Raw genomic sequence first — 25,507 nt, 5'->3', positions numbered from 1 at the left:
GCTGGGTGATAACCCTAATGGAAGCTGTCAGGGAGGTCATACTGGCCGTCAGGAATATAGGGGCAGATTTATCAAAACCAGTCCAGAGGAAAAGTTAAACAGTTGCAAATGGCGACCAATCAGATCGCTCCTTTCATTTTTGAAAAGGCCTCTGCAAAATGAAAGAAGCGATCTGATTGGTTGCTATGGGCAACTCAACAACTTTTCCTCTGGACGGGTTTTGATAAATCTCCCCCATAATGTCTATTTCTGATTATATCAGAGATATGATGCAGTTCTGTCACTCACCTGTATCCGCTGCGGTAAGTTGGTTTTTAGCAATGTTAGCGGTAAAGTCGTGGATGGATCCGGTACAAGATGCAACAACGTTGGAGCTTTGGTGCTGGGCTTCTTCACGGCCGGGACGTAGAGCACTGGATCTGAGCGCAGGTGGAGCAGAGGGATTCCTACTTTGTTCTGTTCACTGCCAAAAAGACTGATTTGCGGTTTTCCTTTTCTGTCTCTGTCCCTATAGAACTGCTGAGCGGCTGTCTGTGAACTGGACTGATGTATTGGGGGTCCTCTGCTCACAGCTTCTGCCCAATTTGGGGTACTACTGGCATCACCGGCACCTATGCGCTGGGTTATATGGGAGGATACAGGTGCCGGCATCCTCGGGGCAGAGCTAAGCGGTGCCCACTCTTCCCTCACTGGGGGTCTCAGTGGTAACATCTGGGGCTCTGACTGCAGTTTCAGTAGTGGAAATCCATTGTGGTTCTTTGTAGCTGGAGATCTGATGAGAGATGGAGTCTTGTGTGGTCCGGATGGAGGCGTTATTAAGGGCAGCCCATGTGGAGGAGCAGTGCTTAGTAATCCCAACCTTGCCGCGATCTTTCCTTCAGTGTTAACCTGGCTGGGAGGAATGTGGAGCTCTGGAAGTTTCTGCACAGGAAATATGAGTAAAATGTAGTATAAATGGTGGCTGAAATCACAGTTGTCGTATGTCAGCCCACCCCAACCTCCCCCACACCAGCAGCCATCTCTCCTCTGTGAACACGAGGGGCGTTTGTGTCCTAGGCACTTCTGGACCTTAAGTAGTGTCCTTCACTGTTGGCAGTACCTGTTGCTAGGTGCTAAGTAGGCCTATTCATGCATTGTTCATCAGGGAACATGCTGTACTTCTGAATTTATCACTACAAAAAGAATGTGCTTAACTGGAAAGAAATACTTATAGGCTATCACTTCTTTAAAGAGTACCTGTCATGATCTTGTTAAATTTTATAATCCTCTCAGTTCACTGCCCCACCATGATAAACCACCCCCTGCCTTTATTTTTATTATTTTTCAGTTTTCTACCTTGATATCACTCTGTATTTTCTGCTCAGTCTCAGTCAGATTCACAGACTGGGAAGGGGCGTTCCCCAGCAGGCGTGACATCATCTGAAGCCATACAGGGGAGAACTTCCTCCCTCACTCTGATACACACAGCCCAGAGAAGTTCAGTGTGAGATGAGCTATGATTGGATAAGACTGCACCCCCACCCCCCAACCACCACTTCTTGATTTTGGACTTTTTCCATGCCAGCAGGAGTCCAAAGTCTGTGCAAGAAATGGGGGGAAATGTGCTCTGGACAGGTAGGGAGACACCCAGTGGCAGCTTTTTTTAAATACAAAAAAAAAAAAAAAAATTACATAGAAATCTATTTTTTTTTTTTTTAAACAAAGTACATTAGAAACATTTATTATTTACCATAAGGAGTGTAATAGCAAAAATTAGTTTTAACAAGAGTGCCCATTTAAGGGCCGATCCAGTAGCTGACAACTACTATAATACTGGTTGGTATATACATGATGTCTGCTGGACTACACCTACTTCAGGTGCCTTGCCTAACCCGTTAACGACCATGGATGTGTATACTCGTCCATGTGCCGCTAACGGGGCATGGCGTGGGCTCCCGACTCGAGCCCACGTCATACCGGCCGGCCCCCAGCTGATTCCTGTAGCCGGCAGTAATAGCAGACATGCAGCGATCGCCGCGGGCGGCTTTAACTCATGTAATCGCCGCTGTCCCCGGTGGTCCAGTGTGGTGGATCGCCCACCCACAGCACGATTGGGGGGGGGGGGGGTTATCCACTTCTGAGGTAGCCTGAGGGCTTACCTCTCCTGTAGTGCCAGCTCCTGCACTAAGAATGACAAAGCCTGGCAAGACCAGGCTTTGTCAATGAAGCACAGAGCACACAGATCAATGTGGTTCTATGGAACCAAATTGATCTGTATAAGGAATCAAATGATTCCTCCTAAAAGGGGACTAAAAGTGTAAAAAAATAAATAAATAAAAAAGTTTAAAAGACACGCACATTAACCCCTTCCTTATGAAAAGTTTAAATAATCCCCCTTTTCCCAAACTCCATATAAAAAAAATATATAAACCTAATAAATATAAACATATGTGGTATATGTGAACTGTAAGAATATATCATTAAACAAACCACACGGTCAATGGCGTACGCGCAAAAAAAATTCCAAAGTCCAAAATAGAGTATTTTTGGTCACTTTTTATACCATAAAAAATCGAATAAAAAACGATCAAAATTAATTAGTGAATCAAAACAAAATTGGTACCGGTAAGAACTTCAGATCACGGCGCAAATTATGAGCACTCCTACAGCCCCGTACGCAAAAATATAAAAAAGTTATAGGGGTCAGAAGAGGACAATTTTCATTTTCCTGCATGTAGTTATGATTTTTTCCAGAAGTACGACAAAATCAAACCTATATAAGTAGGGTATCATTTTAATCGTATGGATAAAGTGTAATTTTTACCGAAAAATGTACTGCGTAGAAACGGAAGCCCCCAAAATTTACAAAATGATGGCGTTTTCTCTTCAATTTTGTCGTACGATGATTTTTTTTCCCCGTTTTGCTGTAGATTTTTTGGGTAAAATGACTGATGTCATTACAAAGTAGAATTGGTGGCGCAAAAAAAAAAAAATAAATAAATAATAATAAGCCCTCATATGGTTTTTTAGGTGCAAAATTGAAAGGGTTATGATTTTTTAAAAGGTAAGGAGGAAAAAACGAAAGTGCAAAAACAGGGTTAACAATGCTGAATACGGATCAGACCCTAGTGAGGGCCGGCAAAGCAAAAAAAAAAATTTAATAATAATATGCATTATTAAAATGCATGACATGGTTTATGTTTCTTATTTCTTACATAATTCTATCCAAAGGCAGCAATGAGAAGACAGAACACGATACCTGCAGATTCTCCTTGTTATTCGGCTCCGTTCTGGCCGTTTTTTCGGCCGCAGTGACTGCGCTGTCTGTCTGCCCTACGACCTTCTCCCGCTGTGTGTCTGGCACAGGTTCTGCAGGTTCGTTTTGTGATGGAGCCTGAGGAATAACCTGCAGTGCAGAGCGTTCACCCATGGGGTTCATCATTGGACTCCTGATCTGTGCAGTTTGCTCCAGGACGTGCTGCAGCGCTGGCATAGCTGCGAACGACGACCCCACCACTTGCATTAGTCCCATGAAGTTTATTTGCTGAAGCTGGGAAATAAACAGATAAGAGAAAACCTGCAGCCGCTGATCTGAGAGATGGAAACAGTGGACAACCCTCCCGGTATGGTGCTACAGATTTCATTTCCACCACTGGAAAAGTGCAGTGTTTCCCAACCAGGATGCCTCCAGCTGTTGTAAAACTACAACTCCCAACATTATGGGAATTGTAGTTCTGCAACAGCTGGTGGCACACTAGTTGAAAAATACTGATATAGTGAAAGAAATTTACTAATACAGTCTTAGGGTGGGTTCACACTACGTTTTCTCCCATACGGGAGCGCATACGGCAGGGGGGAGCTAAAACCTCGCGCTTCCGTATGCCTTCGTATGCGCTCCCATATGTCATTCATTTCAATGAGCCGGCCAGAGTGAAACGTTCGGTCCGGTCGGCTCATTTTTGCGCCGTATGCGCTTTTACAACCGGACCTAAAACCGTGGTTGACCACAGTTTTAGGTCCGGTTGTAAAAGCGCATACGGCGCAAAAATGAGCCGACCGGACCGAACGTTTCACTCCGGCCGGCTCATTGAAATGAATGACATACGGGAGCGCGAGGTTTTAGCTCCCCCCTGCCGTATGCGCTCCCGTACGGGAGAAAACGTAGTGTGAACCCAGCCTTAGACAGTGCAAACCTAGACAACCAGACTAGGAAGGTGCCAGATTTATAACAGCGGCTCAGGCAAACTGATCTATCCTGTGCATCTTTAGACTATTTATTTATTTCTTTTTATTAACCCCGGTGGAAAACATTTTTTTTTTTAATCTACTGGTGCCAGAAAATTAAACAGATTTGTAAATGACTTCTATTAAAAAATCTTTACCCTTCCAGTACATATTAGCAGCTGTATGCTACAGAGGAAATTTCTTTATTTTTGAATTTCTTTTTTGTCTTGTCCGCAGTGCTCTCTGCTGACACCTGATGCCCGTATCAGGAACTGTCCAGAGCAGGAGAAAATCCTCATAGCAAACCTATGCTGTTCTGGACAGTTCCTGACACGGACAGAGGTGTCAGCAGAGAGCACTGTGGTCAGACAGAAAGGAAATTCAAAAATAAAATTCCTCTGTAGCATACAGCTGTCACGCCCCCTCCCATAGGCTTGCATTGAGGGGGCGGAGCATGACATATCAAGGGGGCGGAGCTGTGACTTCACAATACTCCGGCCCCGTGATCGGCAGTCATCAGACCCAGAGCGGACATGCTCTGGGGGCTGATGGTAACGGGGTGCTGCGTGAAAGATCACTGGGGTCCCCAGCGGCGGGACCCCCGGGATCAGGCATCTTATCCCCTATCCTTTGGATAGGGGATAAGATGTCTTAGTGCCGGAGTACCACCTCTAACTTGTTATTTTGTATACGGGATGTATGAGGCCTAGTTTTTTTGCACCGTGATCTGTTGTATTTTTTAGTACCACTTTGGCATATATGTGACTTTTTGATCGCTTTTAATGCATTATTTTTTTTAAATGTGATGTGACCAAAAAGCTGAAATGTTGGCCTTTTTATTTTACATTTACACCGTTCGCCATACGGGATTAACATTATATTTTTATAGTTCGGACATTTACGCACGCGGCGATAGCAAATATGTTTATAATTTATTAAGCCTTTTTAAAATGGGGAAAAGGGGTCTTTCTTCTTTCACTTATTTTTTTAAACTAACTTAAGGGGTTAAAGGGGTTTATCCTGCAGGAGTTTTTTTAAGTTTTTTTTTTTTTGGAAAACAATGATTTAAAAAATGTAAACCTTTAGTCACCTCCAGGACTCATGCTGCAGTTTAGGAAGATGATCACAGAGCAGGACGCATGACTGTCGGGCCCAATGTGTCCCAAATCGCGAGTTGCCGAGTGACAGTATGGGACGTTAGGGATGACAGTCAGGTTACAGCTCAGAAAAAAGATGACTGGAGGTAAATACATTTTATTTTTTTATATCCCACACAATGGCCATAGTTTTGATAAATCCCTCCTCCTGCTGGATAACACCTTTAACCTGTTGTGGAAAAAGGGCGTACCTGTACGCCCTTCGCCCGCTCCCTTTCTATAACGTGGGGCCACAAGCGGGTCAGGCCCGGCCTCTAACAATGGGCGTGACCCGTGGCTAACAGGGCATATTACCGATCGGGGTGCCGCGCGCTATTAACACTTTAGACGTGACGTTCAAAGATGATCGCCGCGTCTAAAGTTACAAAAATACACTCCAGACAGCTCAGTTGGGCCCATCGGGACCATCGCGGTGAAATCGTGTCCGATCGCCGAATGACTGCTCCGTGCCTGAGATCCAGGCAGGAGCAGCCAAGCGGCGATAACACTGATCAATGCTATTGTATAACAAAGCATTGATCAGTGAAGGAAATCAGTGTGTGCAATTTTACAGTCCCCTATGGGGGCTATAACACTGCAAAAAAAGTGTCACATCTCGGGGGCTGCAACCAGATCGCAAGAGGTCCCAGCGGCGGGACCCCTACGATCAGACATCTTATCCCCTATCTAGGATAAGATGTATAAGGCAGGAATACCCCTTTAAAAAGTCACACATTTTGTTGCATGGGTTAAAAAGTCACAGAGGGGGCTCCAAGTGGAGTACTAAAGTAAGAAATGCGTTTAGCACCATATTTATCATCACATGCCGTGCACCACTTAATAAATTTGGCGCAAGTACACAGTTTCCACCACAAATTAATGTTATAAAAAGATGAGCACCTACACCACTCTTGATGAATTTCCCCCCATTATCTCTACCTGAGACCTTATCTAACAAGTCTACCTGAAGGAGTCTAAACATTTCGTCTTGAAGAAGTTGTCTGACGGCTTCGGAGCTGGTGACCAGTTGAGGGTTTTGGCCTCCATTAGGATTAGTAGGTTCTGTCCGATCAGTGGTAGGAGCAGGAGGCAGGAGGAAATGGCCCGGCTGGGGGGCTGGAGGAGTACATCCAGCAGGAACAGGGGGTTGGGGGGCCGGAGGGGTACATCCAGAAGGAACAGGGAGTTCCCTTAATCTGGGAAAGAAAACAACCAAAAACAAAGTGACTGATCAAAAGATCAGGAACAAACATAAAACGCATAGATCATTGCTTTACCTGTATACTCCATGTGCTGTCATCTGTGTATATACTGCTGACACTAGGTTATACTGGAATCATACCACTAGATCCCCCAGTCCTGTCCCTTTAATACAATTACACCCTGCAGTCATTACATGTTTGTTTATCATCTCCAGAGCAACCAAGGCAACTGTGGAAGCCCAGGATCTACACCTTCCTGTGTGCACTGAAAGGAATCAATGTGCAGGAAAGTCTTAAAGGGACACTGGCTAAAAAATATATATATATCACCAAGCTTTAATGAGGGGACAAATACAACTCTCCAGTCGTGCGATAGGTGAATGGTTTCTGCCGACAATTCAAATCAATGTGCAGGAATATATATATATAAAAAATTATATATATATATATATATATATTAATATATATATATATTAATATATATATATATATATATATTAATATATATATATATATATATACATATACATATATATATATATATATATATATACACATATATATATATATATATATATATACACATATATATATATATATATATATATATATATATATATACACACATATATATATACATACACACATACACACACACACACTCCCATCTATGATGGTTGCCACATGGAAATTATTGAGGGGTACATTTAGGTACTAAGAAACCCCTCTTCGAGCAGTTTATATGAAGAAGAGTTCAGAAAATGACCTATTGTGACATCACGCCATGCCCCCTTTTGACGTCACACCCCACCCCCTCCATTCCTGTCTATGGGAGGGGGCGTGACGGCAGTCACGCCCCCTCCCATAGACAAGAATGGAGGGGGTATGGCGTGACGTCACAACGGGGCATGCCATGATGTCACGAGGGGGCGTGGCCAACCCATTTTGTGCCTCCAGCTGTTGCCAAGCCCCCATACCCATTCCTCCTACCTTGTCCCGCCCCTGGCCTGCAGGCAAGCGGTGGGACAAGGCAGGGGGAATGGAGATTTGGGGCTTGGCAACAGCTGGAGGCACAAAATGGGTCAGGTCACTGGCGGATCCGCAGTGTACAATACGCTGCAAATCCGTTACGTGTGACCCTACCCTTATAAAAGTTTTGCATTTGTCTATGGGGTTCTTTGCTAAATTCCCTGAAACCCTTTAGCCCAAACTTTTGAGATTTTCATTACCGACAACCTCTGAGACAACAGTGATAAAAACCTACAAATGGTTCTGGATATTGGGGAGGTGAAGAGTTTGGCACTCACTGTGACACTTCTCTTATTTTCGGTTCCTCAGGTTCTGGAGCTTGATGTGTAGAGTCAGGAGGCAGGTTCTGCAGAGAAGAACATCATAACTTTTGGAGTAGGTAGTGACCATGGTCATAACCGATATTCCCCATTGGTTACGATCATAGACAGTGACTAGTGATTCAGAACTCACCTCTGACTCTCGTAGTACAGGACGGATACTGACGGAAATCTTCAAGCTTCTTTGGGTGTCACTTTCTTCTTCTCCTTGGTCATCTTGCAAACAAAGAGGATTTTGAACATTAGTGCGTCATCCTATGGTTCTATTGCCACTCATCAGTGCTTTATATACATTCTAGAGGTATAGGGGCTATTTGGCGGCACCACAACCACCATGTGTGACAGAGTTTTCCTTCTCGGCGTTAAAGGGGTAATCCAGCCATAGACATTTTATCCCCTATCCAAAGGATAGAGAATAATATGTGTGATCACGGGAGTGGGGGGGGCGCCACAGGGACCCTCCGCGATCTCCGTGCACCTCCCTGACATTCTGTGGCGGGCTGCTGCTCCAGTCTCGGAAACCTCTGTGTTTTTGGGACTAGAGACGTGATGTCACGCCGCTTCCCCTTGTGACGTCACACCATGCCCCCTCCATTCATGTCTATGGGAGGGGGCGTGACGGCCGTCACGCCCCCTCCCATAGACATAAATGGAGGGGGCGTGGCGTGACATCACGTCTCTAGTCCCAAAAACACAGAGGTTTCCGAGACTGGAGCAGCAGCCCGCCACAAAATGTCAGGGAGGTGCACGGAGATAGTAGAGGGTCCCAGTGGTGACCACCCACTCCCGCCATCACACATCTTATTCCCTATCCTTTGGATAGGGGATAAAAGGTCTATGGCTAGAATATGCCTTTAAATCCCTATCATAAGGCCATGACACATACAACTTACAGAGAATACAAAACCAAAAGAAGTTACCAGATTCTGACAGAACACTCGTTTGGTCTGGTTGGTGGTTGTCACACAGGACAGATGCATCGTCCTTTGACTTTTCATGAAGACCCGACGTCCTCTGCGGACTTAGTTCACGGCTTACTCTGCTCATTTTTGACAATGCTCTGAGGGTACAGGACAGGGATATGGCTCTTGGATACGGATGTGATATAAACATAAATCTACAGTAATGATGGAAATGAATACTCACATGGAAGCGCTTTTCTCCTCCGATGGGTCATCTAGCTCATGTACGATACAGGGGGAAGTTCTCTCTGACTGCAAATCCTCTACAGCCCCGCTGGGTCTGTCCAGTACATTGGAGGCCACTTCAGATGGTAAAACAGGAGCTGCAATGTGTTCGCTGGGAGGAGCCTGAAATGAACAAGGGTCAACAATGACAGTCTGATGGCGGTCTGCCCACTAACATTCATTCCTCATCGGCATCATTGGGATAAGTGTCCAAAGAGGAGTCTGGTAGCTGCTCACATGTTCAGACAATTATGGTTTTAGAACACCATATAAAAAAGAGAAAAATATAGTTCCAGCTCACCGTTTTAGTGTCGTGTCTCACCGGGTTTGGTATTGGCTCCACACAATAAGGCTAGGTTCAGACTACGGAATTTCCGACAGAAATTCAGTCGTAAAATTTCCGTCAGAAATTCCGCTTGCTAAAATGTCTAGTGTAGTGAATGGTTTTCCGTTCACAAATTCACACTTCGGAATTTGTGAAGCGGAAAATCTGCTTAGTAAATCCGCTTAGAATTCCTTGCGGAACACATTGCAGTCTATGGGAGGAACTCAGAATCTCCGGGCGGAAATTTTCTGCCTGGAGATTCCGTAGTCTGAACCTAGCCTAAGAAGACATCAGGTCCGGCTTCTTGCAACTTCCTTCATCTATTCAGGACTCCATAAAACCCTGTGGTTTAATGGAGTCCTGAATATTAAAGTTAAAGGAAAACTGTAGTGGTATGTAACTTATCCCCTATCCAAAGCATAGGGGTAAGTTATAGATCACGGTGGTTCCGACCGCTGGGACCATCCCGCGATCAGCTGTATGGGGCCCAGGCTGTCCATATGAAGGGAGCGTTTCCTACCCGCTGACACGCTCCCTCCATGTATCTCTACGGGTGGGGGGGTAGTTGGGTGTCGGCCACTGCATCATACTGGTGTTGGACACACCCCCTTCCTGCGAACGGCCAGGGCCCCGTACTGGAGGCTGGGATGGGAATAATTTATATACCACTACAGTTTTCCTTTAAGTTGCATAACACAAAGCTGGACTTGACTGTAAGTTTGGCTGGCTTGTAATAAAATAGTGCCTGAAGAACAACAAATGCTACTGGTAGTGTAGAGACTGGCTCTACTCCCCCAATAAAGAAATGCACAAGCGCCACCACAAAACTTTATGGTTAATTTAGATTTACTACTTGAAGACCAAGGTATGACCATACTCGACAGCACTGCTGTGGAGCTCACTAAATCCTATGAATACAGGGAGATTAGAAAAGTGCTGACTGCAATTAATGGCCTAAGGCCATAGGGCATAAGATGTGTGATCACAAGGGGTCCGGCCGCTGGGACCCCCCACAATCTCAGGGCTGGGGCCACGGCGTTCTGAACATAGAAGCTTGAAGCTTCCGTGTTCATGACGTCATGCCACGCCCCCTCCATTCATGTCTATGGGACGGGGCGTGACGGCTAGTGCATAGCCTCCTCCTATAGACATGAATGAAGGGGGCGTGATGGCTGTGGTCACCCATCATCCGCGGTATTGCAGCCATAGACATCTTATCCCCTATACAAAGCATAGGGAATAAGATGTGTGATTGCGGGGGGTCTGCCGCTGGGACCTTGACGATCTTCGTGCAGCATTTGGCATTCTTTTGCCGAGCTGCTGCTCCAGTCTCGGAAACCTCTGTTTTTCTGATACTGGAGAAGTGACACCACACCTCCTCGTGATGTCCCGCCACACGCCCTTGTGACACCACGCCCCCTCCATTCATGTCTATCATGCCACACCCCTCCCATAGACATGAATGGAGGGGGCGGGGCTTGACATCATGTCTCCAGTCCCGGAAACACAGAGGTGCTGTGACGGGTGCTGCATGGAGATCGCGGAGGGCACCAGTGGCGGGACCCCCCGCTATCAGACATCTTATCCCCTATCCTTTGGATGGGATAAGCTGTCTAAGAAGTCTAAAGAGCATGTCATGTAAAGAGTCAGAGATATGGGGTAAGTCCACATCAGATAGACAGGGGTCCAGTCGCAGGAGCCTCTGCAATATGCAGTTAGTGTAACGTGGGGGCACGGATTTAGCTAAACACTATATTATCTATATTATTATTTGTTTTCTCCGAGTTCTGCTTCAATAACATGTGCTCTTTTTATACAAGAATCCATTTAATGTAAAATAAAATGTGAATCCTTTACTAGACCAGCACTAAATAGTGTACTACTGCCCCCAACAATAAACAGGATGTAACATCTTACATATTGGATGTAGATATTCCCCAGGTAAGGCTTCTCCAGCAGCCATATTGCAGTGAGTAAGGCAGCGGAGGAGGTCTTGACCCGGATTGCAGTGGTGGCAGCTACATGGCGCAGTTCCACTTTGCCCGCACTCCAGAACAACCTCCGCTCAGACCACCGGATCATCCATTCCACCAGTTTGGCTTCATTACTGTATTTAGCCTGTAGTTCCTCCCCAAGTTCTTCGCTCGGGTTGCAGTGTTTGTTTTGGATTAATCTACAGCTACACTGCTCATTCCAAAGAGGAGACAACAGGGAGGATCGTGTCAGGTTGCCACCATTGTCCTGCAGTTTCTTCCGTCCATGATCTTGTAGACCAAACAGACCACTTCTGACTGACCGTCTTGATATGTTGGGAAAGGATTTCTTACAGGAGGTGATCGGCTTCCCCAGTATTATGGTAGGGGACATGGCATGGGTAGGGTCTACGGCACCTTGTGTTTGAGGCAATTCACCCTCCATACCCACAGAGTCACGCAAACTATCAACATTTAAAGTAAAGCAGGATCCAGCGCTAAAAACGCTTCTTATCCCGGCTCTCACCAGCTTGCGCTTCAGGGTGGTGTGAACGTCAAAGACAAGGGAGTTCAGCTCGTGTTCCCGCAGCTGTGAAGAGAAGGACGTGAGGAAAGGGATCCCTGGTTCACCACTATGAAGATCTCTGTCCAGGAGGTAACTGAGGAACAGATCTAAAAACCTTGTGTATTCCTCATCATTGCACTCAAACTCCCAGGTGCCAACTTTAGGAGGAGATGGACCACTCTCCCTGGGCATTCCTCTTTTTTTCCTTGATTTCTTTTTGGCTGCTTTGCTTACATTTCCAGTATTTGAATCCAAGGCAATGCTAGAACCCATTCTAAAAAATAAAATAAAAAAATGTAAAAAATAAACGTGGTAATAACTTTTTTTTTTTTTTTTCCATTGGTCAGACGAGGGTCAAATCTATCAACTTGTAAGCATGCATACAAATAATATTTTGGTGGATCCAATGTAATTATCTGTTGTAGGAACAGCAGATCCAATCTTCTACAATAGTAATGAAACAAGTATTACCTGTCATCTCCTCCAGTACACATCAATGCATCAGATAAAGTGTCTGTGTCACTGTAGATCTGTGGCCTCCCCAGGTCAGTGAGCGTGCTCCTGCTGAGACTTGTGGTGCCCAGCGAGTACTTGTCATAGCAGCGAGACTCATCCTCTAGAGATTCATCCAGAGGAGGTTCCCACAAATGCATCTCTACTGAACCAATGTTTCTCTGAACACGTTTGAGAGTCTTTATCCGCACCTTCTGCATGTTATGGATAATGACAGACATCATCTCCTCACCGTGGAGTCCTAGAATAGGCACAGAATAGTCCCGTACGATGATGAAATGCCAACTAGAGCTGGAATGTGTACATACATAATATACCCTGTAGTATTCTGTAATATACTGGAGAAATGCACTCACTATTCTGCTGGTGAGGTCACTGTGAACATACATTACTTATCCTGTACTGATCCTGAGTTATATCCTGTATTATACTCCAGAGCTGTACTCACTATTCTGCTGGTGAGGTCACTGTGTACATACATTACATTACTTATCCTGTACTGATCCTGAGTTATATCCTGTATTATACTCCAGAGCTGTACTCACTATTCTGCTGGTGAGGTCACTGTGTACATACATTACATTACTTATCCTGTACTGATCCTGAGTTATATCCTGTATTATACTCCAGAGCTGCACTCACTATTCTGCTGGTGAGGTCACTGTGTACATACATTACATTACTTATCCTGTACTGATCCTGAGTTATATCCTGTATTATTCTCCAGAGCTGTACTCACTATTCTGCTGGTGAGGTCACTGCGTACATACATTACATTACTTATCCTGTACTGATCCTGAGTTATATCCTGTATTATACTCCAGAGCTGTACTCACTATTCTGCTGGTGAGGTCACTGTGTACATACATTACATTACTTATCCTGTACTGATCCTGAGTTATATCCTGTATTATACCCCAGATCTGTACTCACTATTCTGCTGGTGAGGTCACTGTATACATACATTACATTACTTATCCTGTACTGATCCGGAGTTATATCCTGTATTATACGCCAGATCTGTACTCACTATTCTGCTGGTGAGATCACTGTGTATATACATTACTTATCCTGTACTGACCCTGAGTTATATCCTCTATTGTACTCCAGAGCTGTACTCACTAATCTGCTGGTGAGATCACTGTGTATATACATTACTTATCCTGTACTGATCCTGAGTTATATCCTCTATTGTACTCCAGAGCTGTACTCACTATTCTGCTGGTGAGATCACTGTGTATATACATTACTTATCCTGTACTGATCCTGAGTTATATCCTGTATTATACTCCAGAGCTGTACTCACTATTCTGCTGGTGAGGTCACTGTGAACATACATTACTTATCCTGTACTGATCCTGAGTTATATCCTGTATTATACTCCAGAGCTGTACTCACTATTCTGCTGGTGAGGTCACTGTGTACATACATTACATTACTTATCCTGTACTGATCCTGAGTTATATCCTGTATTATACTCCAGAGCTGTACTCACTATTCTGCTGGTGAGGTCACTGTGTACATACATTACATTACTTATCCTGTACTGATCCTGAGTTATATCCTGTATTATACTCCAGAGCTGTACTCACTATTCTGCTGGTTAGGTCTATGTGTACATACATTACATTACTTATCCTGTACTGATCCTGAGTTATATCCTGTATTATACTCCAGAGCTGTACTCACTATTCTGCTGGTGAGGTCACTGTGTACATACATCACATTACTTATCCTGTACTGATCCTGAGTTATATCCTGTATTATACTCCAGAGCTGTACTCACTATTCTGCTGGTGAGGTCACTGTGTACATACATTACATTACTTACTCTGTACTGATCCGGAGTTATATCCTGTATTATACTCCAGAGCTGTACTCACTATTCTGCTGGTGAGGTCACTGTGTACATACATTACTTATCCTGTACTGATCCTGAGTTATATCCTGTATTATACTCCAGAGCTGTACTTACTATTCTGCTGGTGAGGTCACTGTGTACATACATTACATTACTTATCCTGTACTGATCCTGAGTTATATGCTGTATCATACTCCAGAGCTGTACTCACTATTCTGCTGGTGAGGTCACTGTGTACATACATTACATTACTTATCCTGTACTGATCCTGAGTTATATCCTGTATTATACTTCAGAGCTGTACTTACTATTCTGCTGGTGAGGTCACTGTGTACATACATTACATTACTTATCCTGTACTGATCCTGAGTTATATGCTGTATCATACTCCAGAGCTGTACTCACTATTCTGCTGGTGAGGTCACTGTGTACATACATTACATTACACTTACACTCTTTGAAGTACATTCATAGTACAGCTATGTGTATTAGCCCAAGGTCTCACTCAAGAAATTCACAAATAAAAACAGTCTGAAGGATTGGTATCACCTCTTATTTTGGAGTGTCTCAATCGCTGCTGAACTGAGTGAAACTTTTCCCTTAAGGGAACACGGACATCTTCAGGATTAGGAAAAGCTCTGACCATGATTTCTGCAACCTACAGAAAGACAATGGTACAGAAAAAAGACTAAATGTAAGATATGATCGGTGTCATCAGGTTCTGCCATGGTGAGGAGTACAGTTGTCTTGCGGATCCTTTTTTACCTTTTTCACTGGAGGCAGCTCACTGATCAGGCTGAGTATGAGATCTTGGATCAGTTCTTCACAATTTGTAGCCCTTGTGAACAGCAGCATGCGACATGCCCACTCCAAAGCATCGAAACAGTGCTCGATGACACAAGAATCAATCTCATCTGCACTCTACAGAAGATAGGAAGAGACCGGGGGTCAGAGAATGTCTCCAGACACCACATAGTATCACACTCACACACACAGTATATCACACTCACACACACAGTATATCACACTCACACACACAGTATATCACACTCACACACACACAGTATATCACACTCACACACACAGTATATCACACACACATAGTATATCACACTCAAACACATAGTATATCACACATAGTATATCACACTCACACACACAGTATATCACACTCACACACACAGTATATCACACTCACACACACAGTATATCACACTCACACACACAGTATATCACACACACACACAGTATATCACACTCACACACACAGTATATCACACACATAGTATATCACACTCACACACATAGTATATCACACTCACACACACAGTATATCACACTCACACACACAGTATATCACACACATAGTATATCACACTCACACACATAGTATATCACACTCACACACACAGTATATCACACACACATAGTATATCACACTCAAACACATAGTATATCACACATAGTATATCACACTCACACACACAGTATATCACACTCACACACACAGTATATCACACTCACACACACAGTATATCACACTCACACACACAGTATATCACACACACACACAGTATATCACACACACACACAGTATATCACACTCACACACACAGTATATCACACACATAGTATATCACACTCACACACATAGTATATCACACTCACACACACAGTATATCACACTCACACACACAGTATATCACACACATAGTATATCACACTCACACACATAGTATATCACACTCACACACATAGTATATCACACTCACACACATAGTATATCACACACATAGTATATCACACTCACACACACAGTATATCACACTCACACACACAGTATATCACACTCACACACACAGTATATCACACTCACACACACAGTATATCACACTCACACACACAGTATATCACACTCACACACACAGTATATCACACTCACACACACAGTATATCACACTCACACACACAGTATATCACACTCACACACACAGTATATCACACTCACACACACAGTATATCACACTCACACACACAGTATATCACACTCACACACACAGTATATCACACACATAGTATATCACACTCACACACATAGTATATCACACTCACACACATAGTATATCACACTCACACACATAGTATATCACACTCACACACATAGTATATCACACACATAGTATATCACACTCACACACATAGTATATCACACTCACACACATAGTATATCACACACATAGTATATCACACTCACACACATAGTTTATCACACTCACACACATAGTTTATCACACTCACACAGCATCACACTCACACAGCATCACACTCACACAGCATCACACTCACACAGCATCACACTCACACAGCATCACACTCACACAGCATCACACTCACACAGCATCACACTCACACAGCATCACACTCACACAGCATCACACTCACACAGCATCACACTCACACAGCATCACACTCACACAGCATCACACTCACACAGCATCACACTCACACAGCATCACACTCACACAGCATCACACTCACACAGCATCACACTCACACAGCATCACACTCACACAGCATCACACTCACACAGCATCACACTCACACAGCATCACACTCACACAGCATCACACTCACACAGCATCACACTCACACAGCATCACACTCACACAGCATCACACTCACACAGCATCACACTCACACAGCATCACACTCACACAGCATCACACTCACACAGCATCACACTCACACAGCATCACACTCACACAGCATCACACTCACACAGCATCACACTCACACAGCATCACACTCACACAGCATCACACTCACACAGCATCACACTCACACAGCATCACACTCACACAGCATCACACTCACACAGCATCACACTCACACAGCATCACACTCACACAGCATCACACTCACACAGCATCACACTCACACAGCATCACACTCACACAGCATCACACTCACACAGCATCACACTCACACAGCATCACACTCACATAGCATCACACTCACATAGCATCACACTCACATAGCATCACACTCACATAGCATCACACTCACATAGCATCACACTCACATAGCATCACACTCACATAGCATCACACTCACATAGCATCACACTCACATAGCATCACACTCACATAGCATCACACTCACATAGAATCACACTCACATAGAATCACACTCACATAGAATCACACTCACATAGTATCACACTCACAAAGTATCACACTCACAAAGTATCACACTCACATAGTATCACACTCACATAGTATCACACTCACACACACAGCATATCACACACACACACAGCATATCACACACACACAGCATATCACACTCACACACATAGCATATCACACTCACACACATAGCATATCACACTCACACACATAGCATATCACACTCACACACATAGCATATCACACTCACACACATAGCATATCACACTCACACACATAGCATATCACACTCACACACATAGCATATCACACTCACACACACAGTATATCACACTCACACACACAGTATATCACACTCACACACACAGTATATCACACTCACACACACAGTATATCACACTCACACACATAGCATATCACACTCACACACATAGCATATCACACTCACACACATAGCATATCACACTCACACATAGCATATCACACTCACACACATAGCATATCACACTCACACACATAACATATCACACTCACACACATAGCATATCACACTCACACACATAGCATATCACACTCACACACATAGCATATCACACTCACACACATAGCATATCACACTCACACACATAGCATTTCACACTCACACATAGCATTTCACACTCACACATAGCATTTCACACTCACACACATAGTATATCACACTCACACACATAGTATATCACACTCACGCCTCTATTATAATGACTTGTTATAGTCTAGTGATCTGGAAACCTAGATTTACAAGCTAGTGTGCAACTACAACTCCTGCCCCCTCATGACGTCACGCCCCGCCCCTCAATGCAAGTCTATGGACTTGCATTAAGGGGGCGGGGTGTGACATCACAAGGGGGGGGGTGGGGCTATGAAGTCACAAGCTCACAACACCGGCTCCAGTGTTCGGAACAGTTTGTTCCATACGCTGAGCAGCGGAGTATCCCTTTAAATGGACGCAGTACATTGGATAAATTTCACTTGAGTATGCCTCTCCTGAATGTTCTGTTCCGTACACCACTATCTATGGTTTACTTTATAAGTATAACGCACATACACATTAGCACCACACAAGATATAGGAAAAAAAACATTCACGTTTACCAACAATGATATATTCCCCCTTTGTCTCAATTTCTCTGTTTATTAAGGTGTGTTTTCAAGCTCATTGGGCAAAAATGTGCAGCCTTGTGTAAAACCAATGATAAATTCCCCCCCAAAGTCTATCAGAAAGTCATAGAAGTTCGAAATGATCTAAACAAACTATAAAACTGCCTTTAACCCCTTAAGGACCACATTTTTTTTTTTCGTTTTTTGCACTTTCGTATTTATCTCCTCACCTTTTAAAAATCAGAACGCTTTAAATTTTGCACCTACAGACCCAAATGAGGGCTTGTTTGATATCATTACAAAGTACAATTGGTGGCGCAACAATCATTTTACCCAAATATTTATGGCGAAACCCCCAAAAAATTATTTGTGGAGAAAAATTGGGGGAAAAAAAGGTATTTTGTAACTTTTGGGGGCTTCCAATTCTACGCAGTGCACTTTTTGGTAGAAATGACACCATTTATCCTGTAGGTCCATACGGTTACAATGATACCATACTTATATAGGGTTTCTTTATTTTACTACTTATATAACTAATTATAACTACATGCACCAAAATTAGCATGTTTAAAATTGTCCTCTTCTGACCCCTATAACTTTTTTATTTTTGAGGGCTCATTTTTATTTGCGCCATGATCTGAAGTTTTTATCAGTACCATAATTATTTTGACAGGACTTACTGATCACTTTTTATGCATTTTTTTAGGGTATACAAAAACACCAAAAATACGCAATTTGGGCCTTTTTTTTTTTACGTGTACGCCATTAACCATGCGGTTTAATTAACATTATATTTCTAGAGTTCGGACATTTACGCATGCGGCGATACCACATGTTTTTGTTTACATATATATATATATTTTTTTTTTTATAGGAAAAGGGAGGCGATTCAAACTTATTCAGGAAGGGGTTAAATCAGATTTATTAATTTTTTATTTTTTATTTTTAGCCCTCATAGGGGACTATTACATGCAATCCTTTGATTGCCTACACTGAACAATGCATAGCATTCATCAGTGTTATCTGTGCTCAATTGCTCCAGCCTGGATCTCGGGCTTAGAGCAATGGAGGGATGATCACACAGCGAGGAGCAAGGTAAGGCACCTCCCACTGTCCTCTCAGCTGTTCCGGACGCTGCGATTTCACAGCGGCGATCCCGAACAGCTCAGCTGAGCTAACCGGCAGTATTTTCTCCCGACTTAGACGCCGCGATCATCAGTTAATACTGGACATCAGCCCGATCGGCAATGTCCGGTATTCGCCATGGATCCTGGTTGCTGATAGCAACCGGAACCCAGCAGGTACGAAGCGCGCTCAGCTCCTGAGCGCATTTCACATAACGGGAGCCGGCCATGGGCGTAAATATACACAATCATTAAGGGGTTAAAAAGGTGCACTCCACCCCTAGACTTGTTATCCCCTATCCGAAGGATAGGGGTTACAATGTCTGATCGCAGGGGGTCCGGCTGCTGGGGGCCCCCACAATCTCGGGGAAAGCACTATGGCGTTCCAGGGGCTTCTGTGTTCTTGACGCCATGCCCCCTCTATTCATGTATATGGGAGGGGGTGTGACTGCTATGTACAAGCTGTCACGCCCCCTCCCATAGACCTAAATGGAGGGGGCGTGGGGTAATGTCAGAACGCTGCAGGGCCGGGCAGGAGATTGCAGAGGTCCCAGCGGTCGGACCCCCTGCAATCATACATTTTATCCCCTATCCTTTGGATAGGGGATAACATGTCTAGGGGCAGAGTACCCCTTTAAGGTATATTGTGAGGGTATCCACAAGTTACATGTTAATCCAGAGCTGATCCAGTACCTTGAATAATTTGCCGTTGTCTCTCGCTCTCTGGTACTGTCTGCAGCTGATAGACAATCGTTCCCGCACATGAAGCATCCAGCACAAGGCACACAGCTCTCTGAAACAGACTATGGACACAGAAATTTGTTGTATAAATGAAGATAGGAAGATGTAAATGTATTTACAGTTAAACCTATTTAAGACAACAATCCAAATATTGCTTTGAAAAGCAGAGGTGGCATTTTAAAGGAAATGACCACTATGCAAAATGTATGGTGTTCTCAAAAATACTTCACACAAAACCTGGTCTGGATAAGGGGGCAGTCTTCCCAAAAAAGGTTGTCTTTTGGACATGTTCCATTGTATCTACTGAGGTCATCCTTTTCATGACATGTCAGGTCGAGATCCCACTTAAAGGGGTACTCCAGTGGAAAACTTTTTTCACGAGCACAGTGCTCTCTGCTGACATCTCTGTCCATTTTAAGAACTGTCCAGAGTAGGAGAAAATCCCCATAGCAAAACATATGCTGCTCTGGACAGTTCCTAAAATGGACAGAGATTTCAGCAGAGAGCTCTGTGTTCCAAAAAGAAAAGAATTTCCTCTGTAGTATTCAGCAGATATGTACTGGAAGGATTAAGATTTTTTAATAGAAGTAATTTACAAATCTGTTTAACTTTCTGGCACCAGTTGATTTATAAAAAAAAAAAAAAAAAAAAAAAGAAAATGAATGTTTTCCACCGGAGTACCCCTATAAAGAAGATGTCCAGTAGCAACAAATTAATTCCCTATTTGCCGGATAGGGGATAAATGTCTGATCATGGACACGCCCCATCCCCTAGACATGAATGGAGGGGGTGTGGCATGACATCACGAGGGGGCGTGACATCACAACCACTGCCACAGGAACCCGGCATTTGTTTAGAACGCCAGGTGCTGCGGTAGATCGCAAGTGAACCCCAGCAGCAGGACCCCCGCGATCAGACATCTTTATCCCCTATCCTTCAGATAGGGGGATAATATGTCTAGCAGCAGAGTTCCCCTTTAAATAAAGGGGTTAACCACAATCCCAGAAGCTATCCAGTAGCTGCTGCATACAGAATACTGGCACCATTTACAGCAGCTTAGATTACTTGAGAAAAATCTGACGGACAAGTTCAGAAAAGAATGTCAAAAAGAGGACAGCGGTGCGATCCAGTAAATTTAAATGCTATTTACATTTCCTTAACCCCTTCACGACGAGCGACGTACATGTACGGCGCCGCAAAGTGTCACTTGGCGCGCGGCGACGTACATGTATGTCGCGGGGTTCCGGGAGCGCCGCGTCACCGGTAGAGGTGATCGGACCGGGATGACTGCTGTTATCTAACAGCAGGCATCCCGGCACATCGCCGAGGGGGGTCCTGAGACCCCCCCATAACCGCGATGCGCGCAAATCGCAGGTCAATTCAGACCTGCGATCTGCGCGATTCCGGGTCATACGGGTCACTGGTGACCCGGTGACCCGGAAAATAAGAGGGATCGGGGGTGTCCGAGACACCCTCGATCCCCCTAAAGGGATAGGAGTTTGGTGGCAGGGTTGCCACCCCTCCTATCCCTGCTATTGGTCGGCCGAGCGACCGACCGATAGCAGACCGGGGGAGGGGGGGTTAAAGTTCGGTTCCCCCGCTTTGCCCACCTATCGGTGTCCGGGCAAAACGGGGGAACCGTCCAGGGATGGTCGGCGCCGAAGGTCCCTACCTGGATCCCGGAGCGCGATCCTCCATGCGGGGATCCCCCACGTGCGGCGGCGGCTTACGGGTCCTGCTAGGTGAGTTGTTGCCTAGCAATATCCGGAGGGCCACAGTTTACAGTGGTCTCTAAACCGTGGCCCTCCAGATGTTGCAAAACTACAACTCCCAGCATGCCCAGACAGCTGTTTGCAATGTAGTTATGCAATGGCTGGAGGCACGCAAGTACAACTCCCAGCATGCCCAGACAGCCTTATGCTGTTCCTGAATGCTGGGAGTTGTAGTTTTGCAATATTTAGAGGGGTTCAGGTTGTAGATCACTAAGTGGTCTCAAACTGTAGCCCTCCAGATGTTGCAAAACTACAACTCTCAGCATGCCCAGACAGCAGTTTGCTGTCTGGGCATGCTGCGAGTTGTAGTTTTGCAACATCTGGAGGGCCACAGTTTTGAGACCACTGGACAGTGATTTACAACTTGAACCCCTCTAAATCTTGCAAAACTACAACTCCCAGCATTCAGGAACAGCATAAGGCTGTCTGGGCATGCTGGGAGTTGTACTTGCGTGCCTCCAGCCATTGCATAACTACATCTCCCAGCATGCCCTTCCGCAATCAGTACATGCTGGGGGTTGTAGTTTTGCAACAGCTGGAGGCACACTGGTTGGAAAATACTGAGTTAGGTCATAGAACCTAACTCAAGGTTTTCCAGCCAGTGTGCCTCCAGCTGTTGCAAAACTACAACTCCCAGCATGCATGGTCTGTCAGTGCATGCTGGGAGTTGTAGTTTTGACCCCCCCTCCCGTGTGAATGTACAGGCTACATTCACACTGGCGGCAGATTACAGCGAGTTCCCCGCTACAAATTTGAGCTGCGGGAAATTTTTTGCCGCAGCTCGAAACTCCTAGTGGGAGACTCAGTGTAATCCGCCGCCAGTGTGAATGTAACCTAAAAACACTACACTACACTAACAGAAAATAAAGAGTAAAACACTACATATACACACGTACACTGCCCCCCCCACCACCCCCCTTCCCCAATAAAAATGAAAAACGTATTGTATGGCAGTGTTTCTAAGATGGAGCCTCCAGCTGTTGCAAAACAAAAACTCCCAGCATTTCTGGACAGCAATTGACTGTCCAGGCATGCTGGGAGTTTAGCAACAGCTGGAGGCACCCACACAGGCATAGAATACCCCTATGTCCACCCCTATGCAAGTCCCTAATTCAGGCCTCAAATTCAGGCGCTCTCTCACTTTGGAGCCCTGTCGTATTTCAAGGCAACATAATAGGGTCACATATGGGGTATCGCCGTACTCGGGAGAAATTGCCTAACAAATTTTGGGGGGCTTTTTCTCCTTTTACCCCTTATGAAAAGGAACAGTTGGGGTCTACACCAGCATGTTAGTGTAAAAAAATAATTTTTACACTAACATGCTGGTGTTGCCCTATACTTTTCATTTTCACAAGAGGTAAAAGGAAAAAACGCCCCCCAAAATTTGTAATTCAATTTCTCCCGAGTACGGAGATACCCCATATGTGGGCGCAAAGTGCTCTGGGGGCGCACAACAAAGCTCAGAAGGGAGAGTGCACCATGTACATTTGAGGTGATTTGCACAGGGGTGACTGATTGTTACAGCGGTTCTGACAAACGCAGAAAAAAAAAAACACCCACATGTGACCCCATTTTGGAAACTACACCCCTCAAGGAATGTAATAAGGGGTGCAGCGAGAATTTACACCCCACAGGTGTCTGACGGATCTTTGGAACAGTGGTCCGTGAAAATGAAAAATGTTGCACAGCCCACTGTTCCAAAGATCTGTCAGACACCAGTGGGGGGGTAAATGCTCACTGTACCCCTCTTATATATTCTGTGAGGGGTCTAGTTTCCAAAATGGTATGCCATGTGGGGGTTATTTTGCTGTTCTGGCACCATAGGGGCTTCCTAAATGCGACATGCCCCCCGAGCAAAATTTGCTCTCAAAAAGCCAAATAAGACGCCTTCTCTTCTGAGCATTGTAGTTCGCCCGCAGTGCACTTCAGGTCCACTTATGGGGTACCTCCATACTCAGAAGAGATGGGATTACAAATTTTGGGGGGTCTTTTCTGCTATTAAGGCTTTAAAAAATTAGAAATTTGGGGGAAAACCAACATTTTAGTGAAATTTTATTTTTTTTTTACATATGCAAAAGTTGTGAAACACCTGTGGGGTATTAAGGCTCACTTTATTCCTTGTTATGTTCCTCAAGGGGTCTAGTTTCCAAAATGGTATGCCATGTGTTTTTTTTTTTTGCTGTTCTGGCACCATAGGGGCTTCCTAAATGCGACATGCCCCCCAAAAACAATTTCAGAAAAACGTACTCTTTAAAATCCCCTTGTCGCTCCTTCGCTTCTGAGCCCTCTACTGTGCCCGCCGAACACTTTACATAGACATATGAGGTGTGTCCTTACTCGAGAGAAATTGGGCTACAAATATAAGTATACATTTTCTCCTTTTACCCCTTGTAAAAATTCAAAAATTGGGTCTACAAGAACATGCGAGTGTAAAAAATGAAGATTTTGAATTTTCTCCTTCACTTTGCTGCTTTTCCTGTGAAACACCTAAAGGGTTAAAACATTTACTGAATGTCATTTTGAATACTTTGGGGGGTGCAGTTTTTATAATGGGGTCATTTATGGGGTATTTCTAATATGAAGACCCTTCAAATCCACTTCAAACCTGAACTGGTCCCTGAAAAATTGCGAGTTTGAAAATTTTGTGAAAAATTGGAAAATTGCTACTGAACTGTGAAGCCCTCTGGTGTCTTCCAAAAGTAAAAACTCGTTAATTTTATGATGCAAACATAAAGTAGACATATTGTATATGTGAATCCAAAAAATTTTTATTTGGAATATCCATTTTCCTTACAAGCAGAGAGCTTCAAAGTTAGAAAAATGCAAAATTTTAAATTTTTTCATCAAATTTTGGGATTTTTCACCAAGAAAGGATGCAAGTTTCCACAAAAATTTACCACTATGTTAAAGTAGAATATGTCATGAAAAAACAATCTCAGAATCAGAATGATAACTAAAAGCATTCCAGAGTTATTATGGTTTAAAGTGACAGTGGTCAGATTTGCAAAAAAGGGCTTCGTCCTAGAGGTGAAAATGGGCTCCGTCCTTAAGGGGTTAAAGGAGTAGTCCAGTGGTGAACCCAGTGGTGAACAACTTATCCCCTATACTAAAGATAGGGGATAAGTTTGAGATCGCGGGGGGTCCAACCGCTGGGGCCCCCTGCGATCTCCTGTACGGAGCCCCGACAGCCCGCGGGAAGGGGGCGTGTCGACCTCCGCACGAAGCGGCG

At 44.3% G+C, this 25,507-nt stretch overlaps 1 protein-coding gene across 6 annotated transcripts in view; it reads right to left on the bottom strand.

Moving 5' to 3' along the window:
* CPLANE1 (ciliogenesis and planar polarity effector complex subunit 1) overlaps positions 1–25,507 on the bottom strand; it is a 144,551-nt gene that overhangs the window by 48,696 nt on the left and 70,348 nt on the right. For 5 of the 6 annotated variants that reach the window (XM_056546351.1, XM_056546360.1, XM_056546362.1 and 2 more), the window contains 12 exons: positions 20,459–20,568; positions 15,080–15,235; positions 14,864–14,972; positions 12,412–12,694; positions 11,320–12,214; positions 9,037–9,200; positions 8,811–8,950; positions 8,024–8,106; positions 7,849–7,916; positions 6,304–6,535; positions 3,239–3,529; positions 289–921 (listed from right to left, as the gene is read on the bottom strand). In XM_056546351.1, the coding sequence (XP_056402326.1) occupies positions 289–921; positions 3,239–3,529; positions 6,304–6,535; positions 7,849–7,916; positions 8,024–8,106; positions 8,811–8,950; positions 9,037–9,200; positions 11,320–12,214; positions 12,412–12,694; positions 14,864–14,972; positions 15,080–15,235; positions 20,459–20,568 (3,164 nt within the window). The remainder of the gene's footprint in view (positions 1–288; positions 922–3,238; positions 3,530–6,303; positions 6,536–7,848; positions 7,917–8,023; positions 8,107–8,810; positions 8,951–9,036; positions 9,201–11,319; positions 12,215–12,411; positions 12,695–14,863; positions 14,973–15,079; positions 15,236–20,458; positions 20,569–25,507) is intronic. The other variant, XM_056546371.1, reaches the window with a different exon arrangement.

Source organism: Hyla sarda, chromosome 1 (genome assembly GCF_029499605.1).
Source record: "Hyla sarda isolate aHylSar1 chromosome 1, aHylSar1.hap1, whole genome shotgun sequence".
NCBI lineage: Eukaryota > Metazoa > Chordata > Amphibia > Anura > Hylidae > Hyla > Hyla sarda.
Note: the sequence above shows the minus strand (reverse complement) of the source record. Positions and strands in the feature narration are given on the sequence as shown.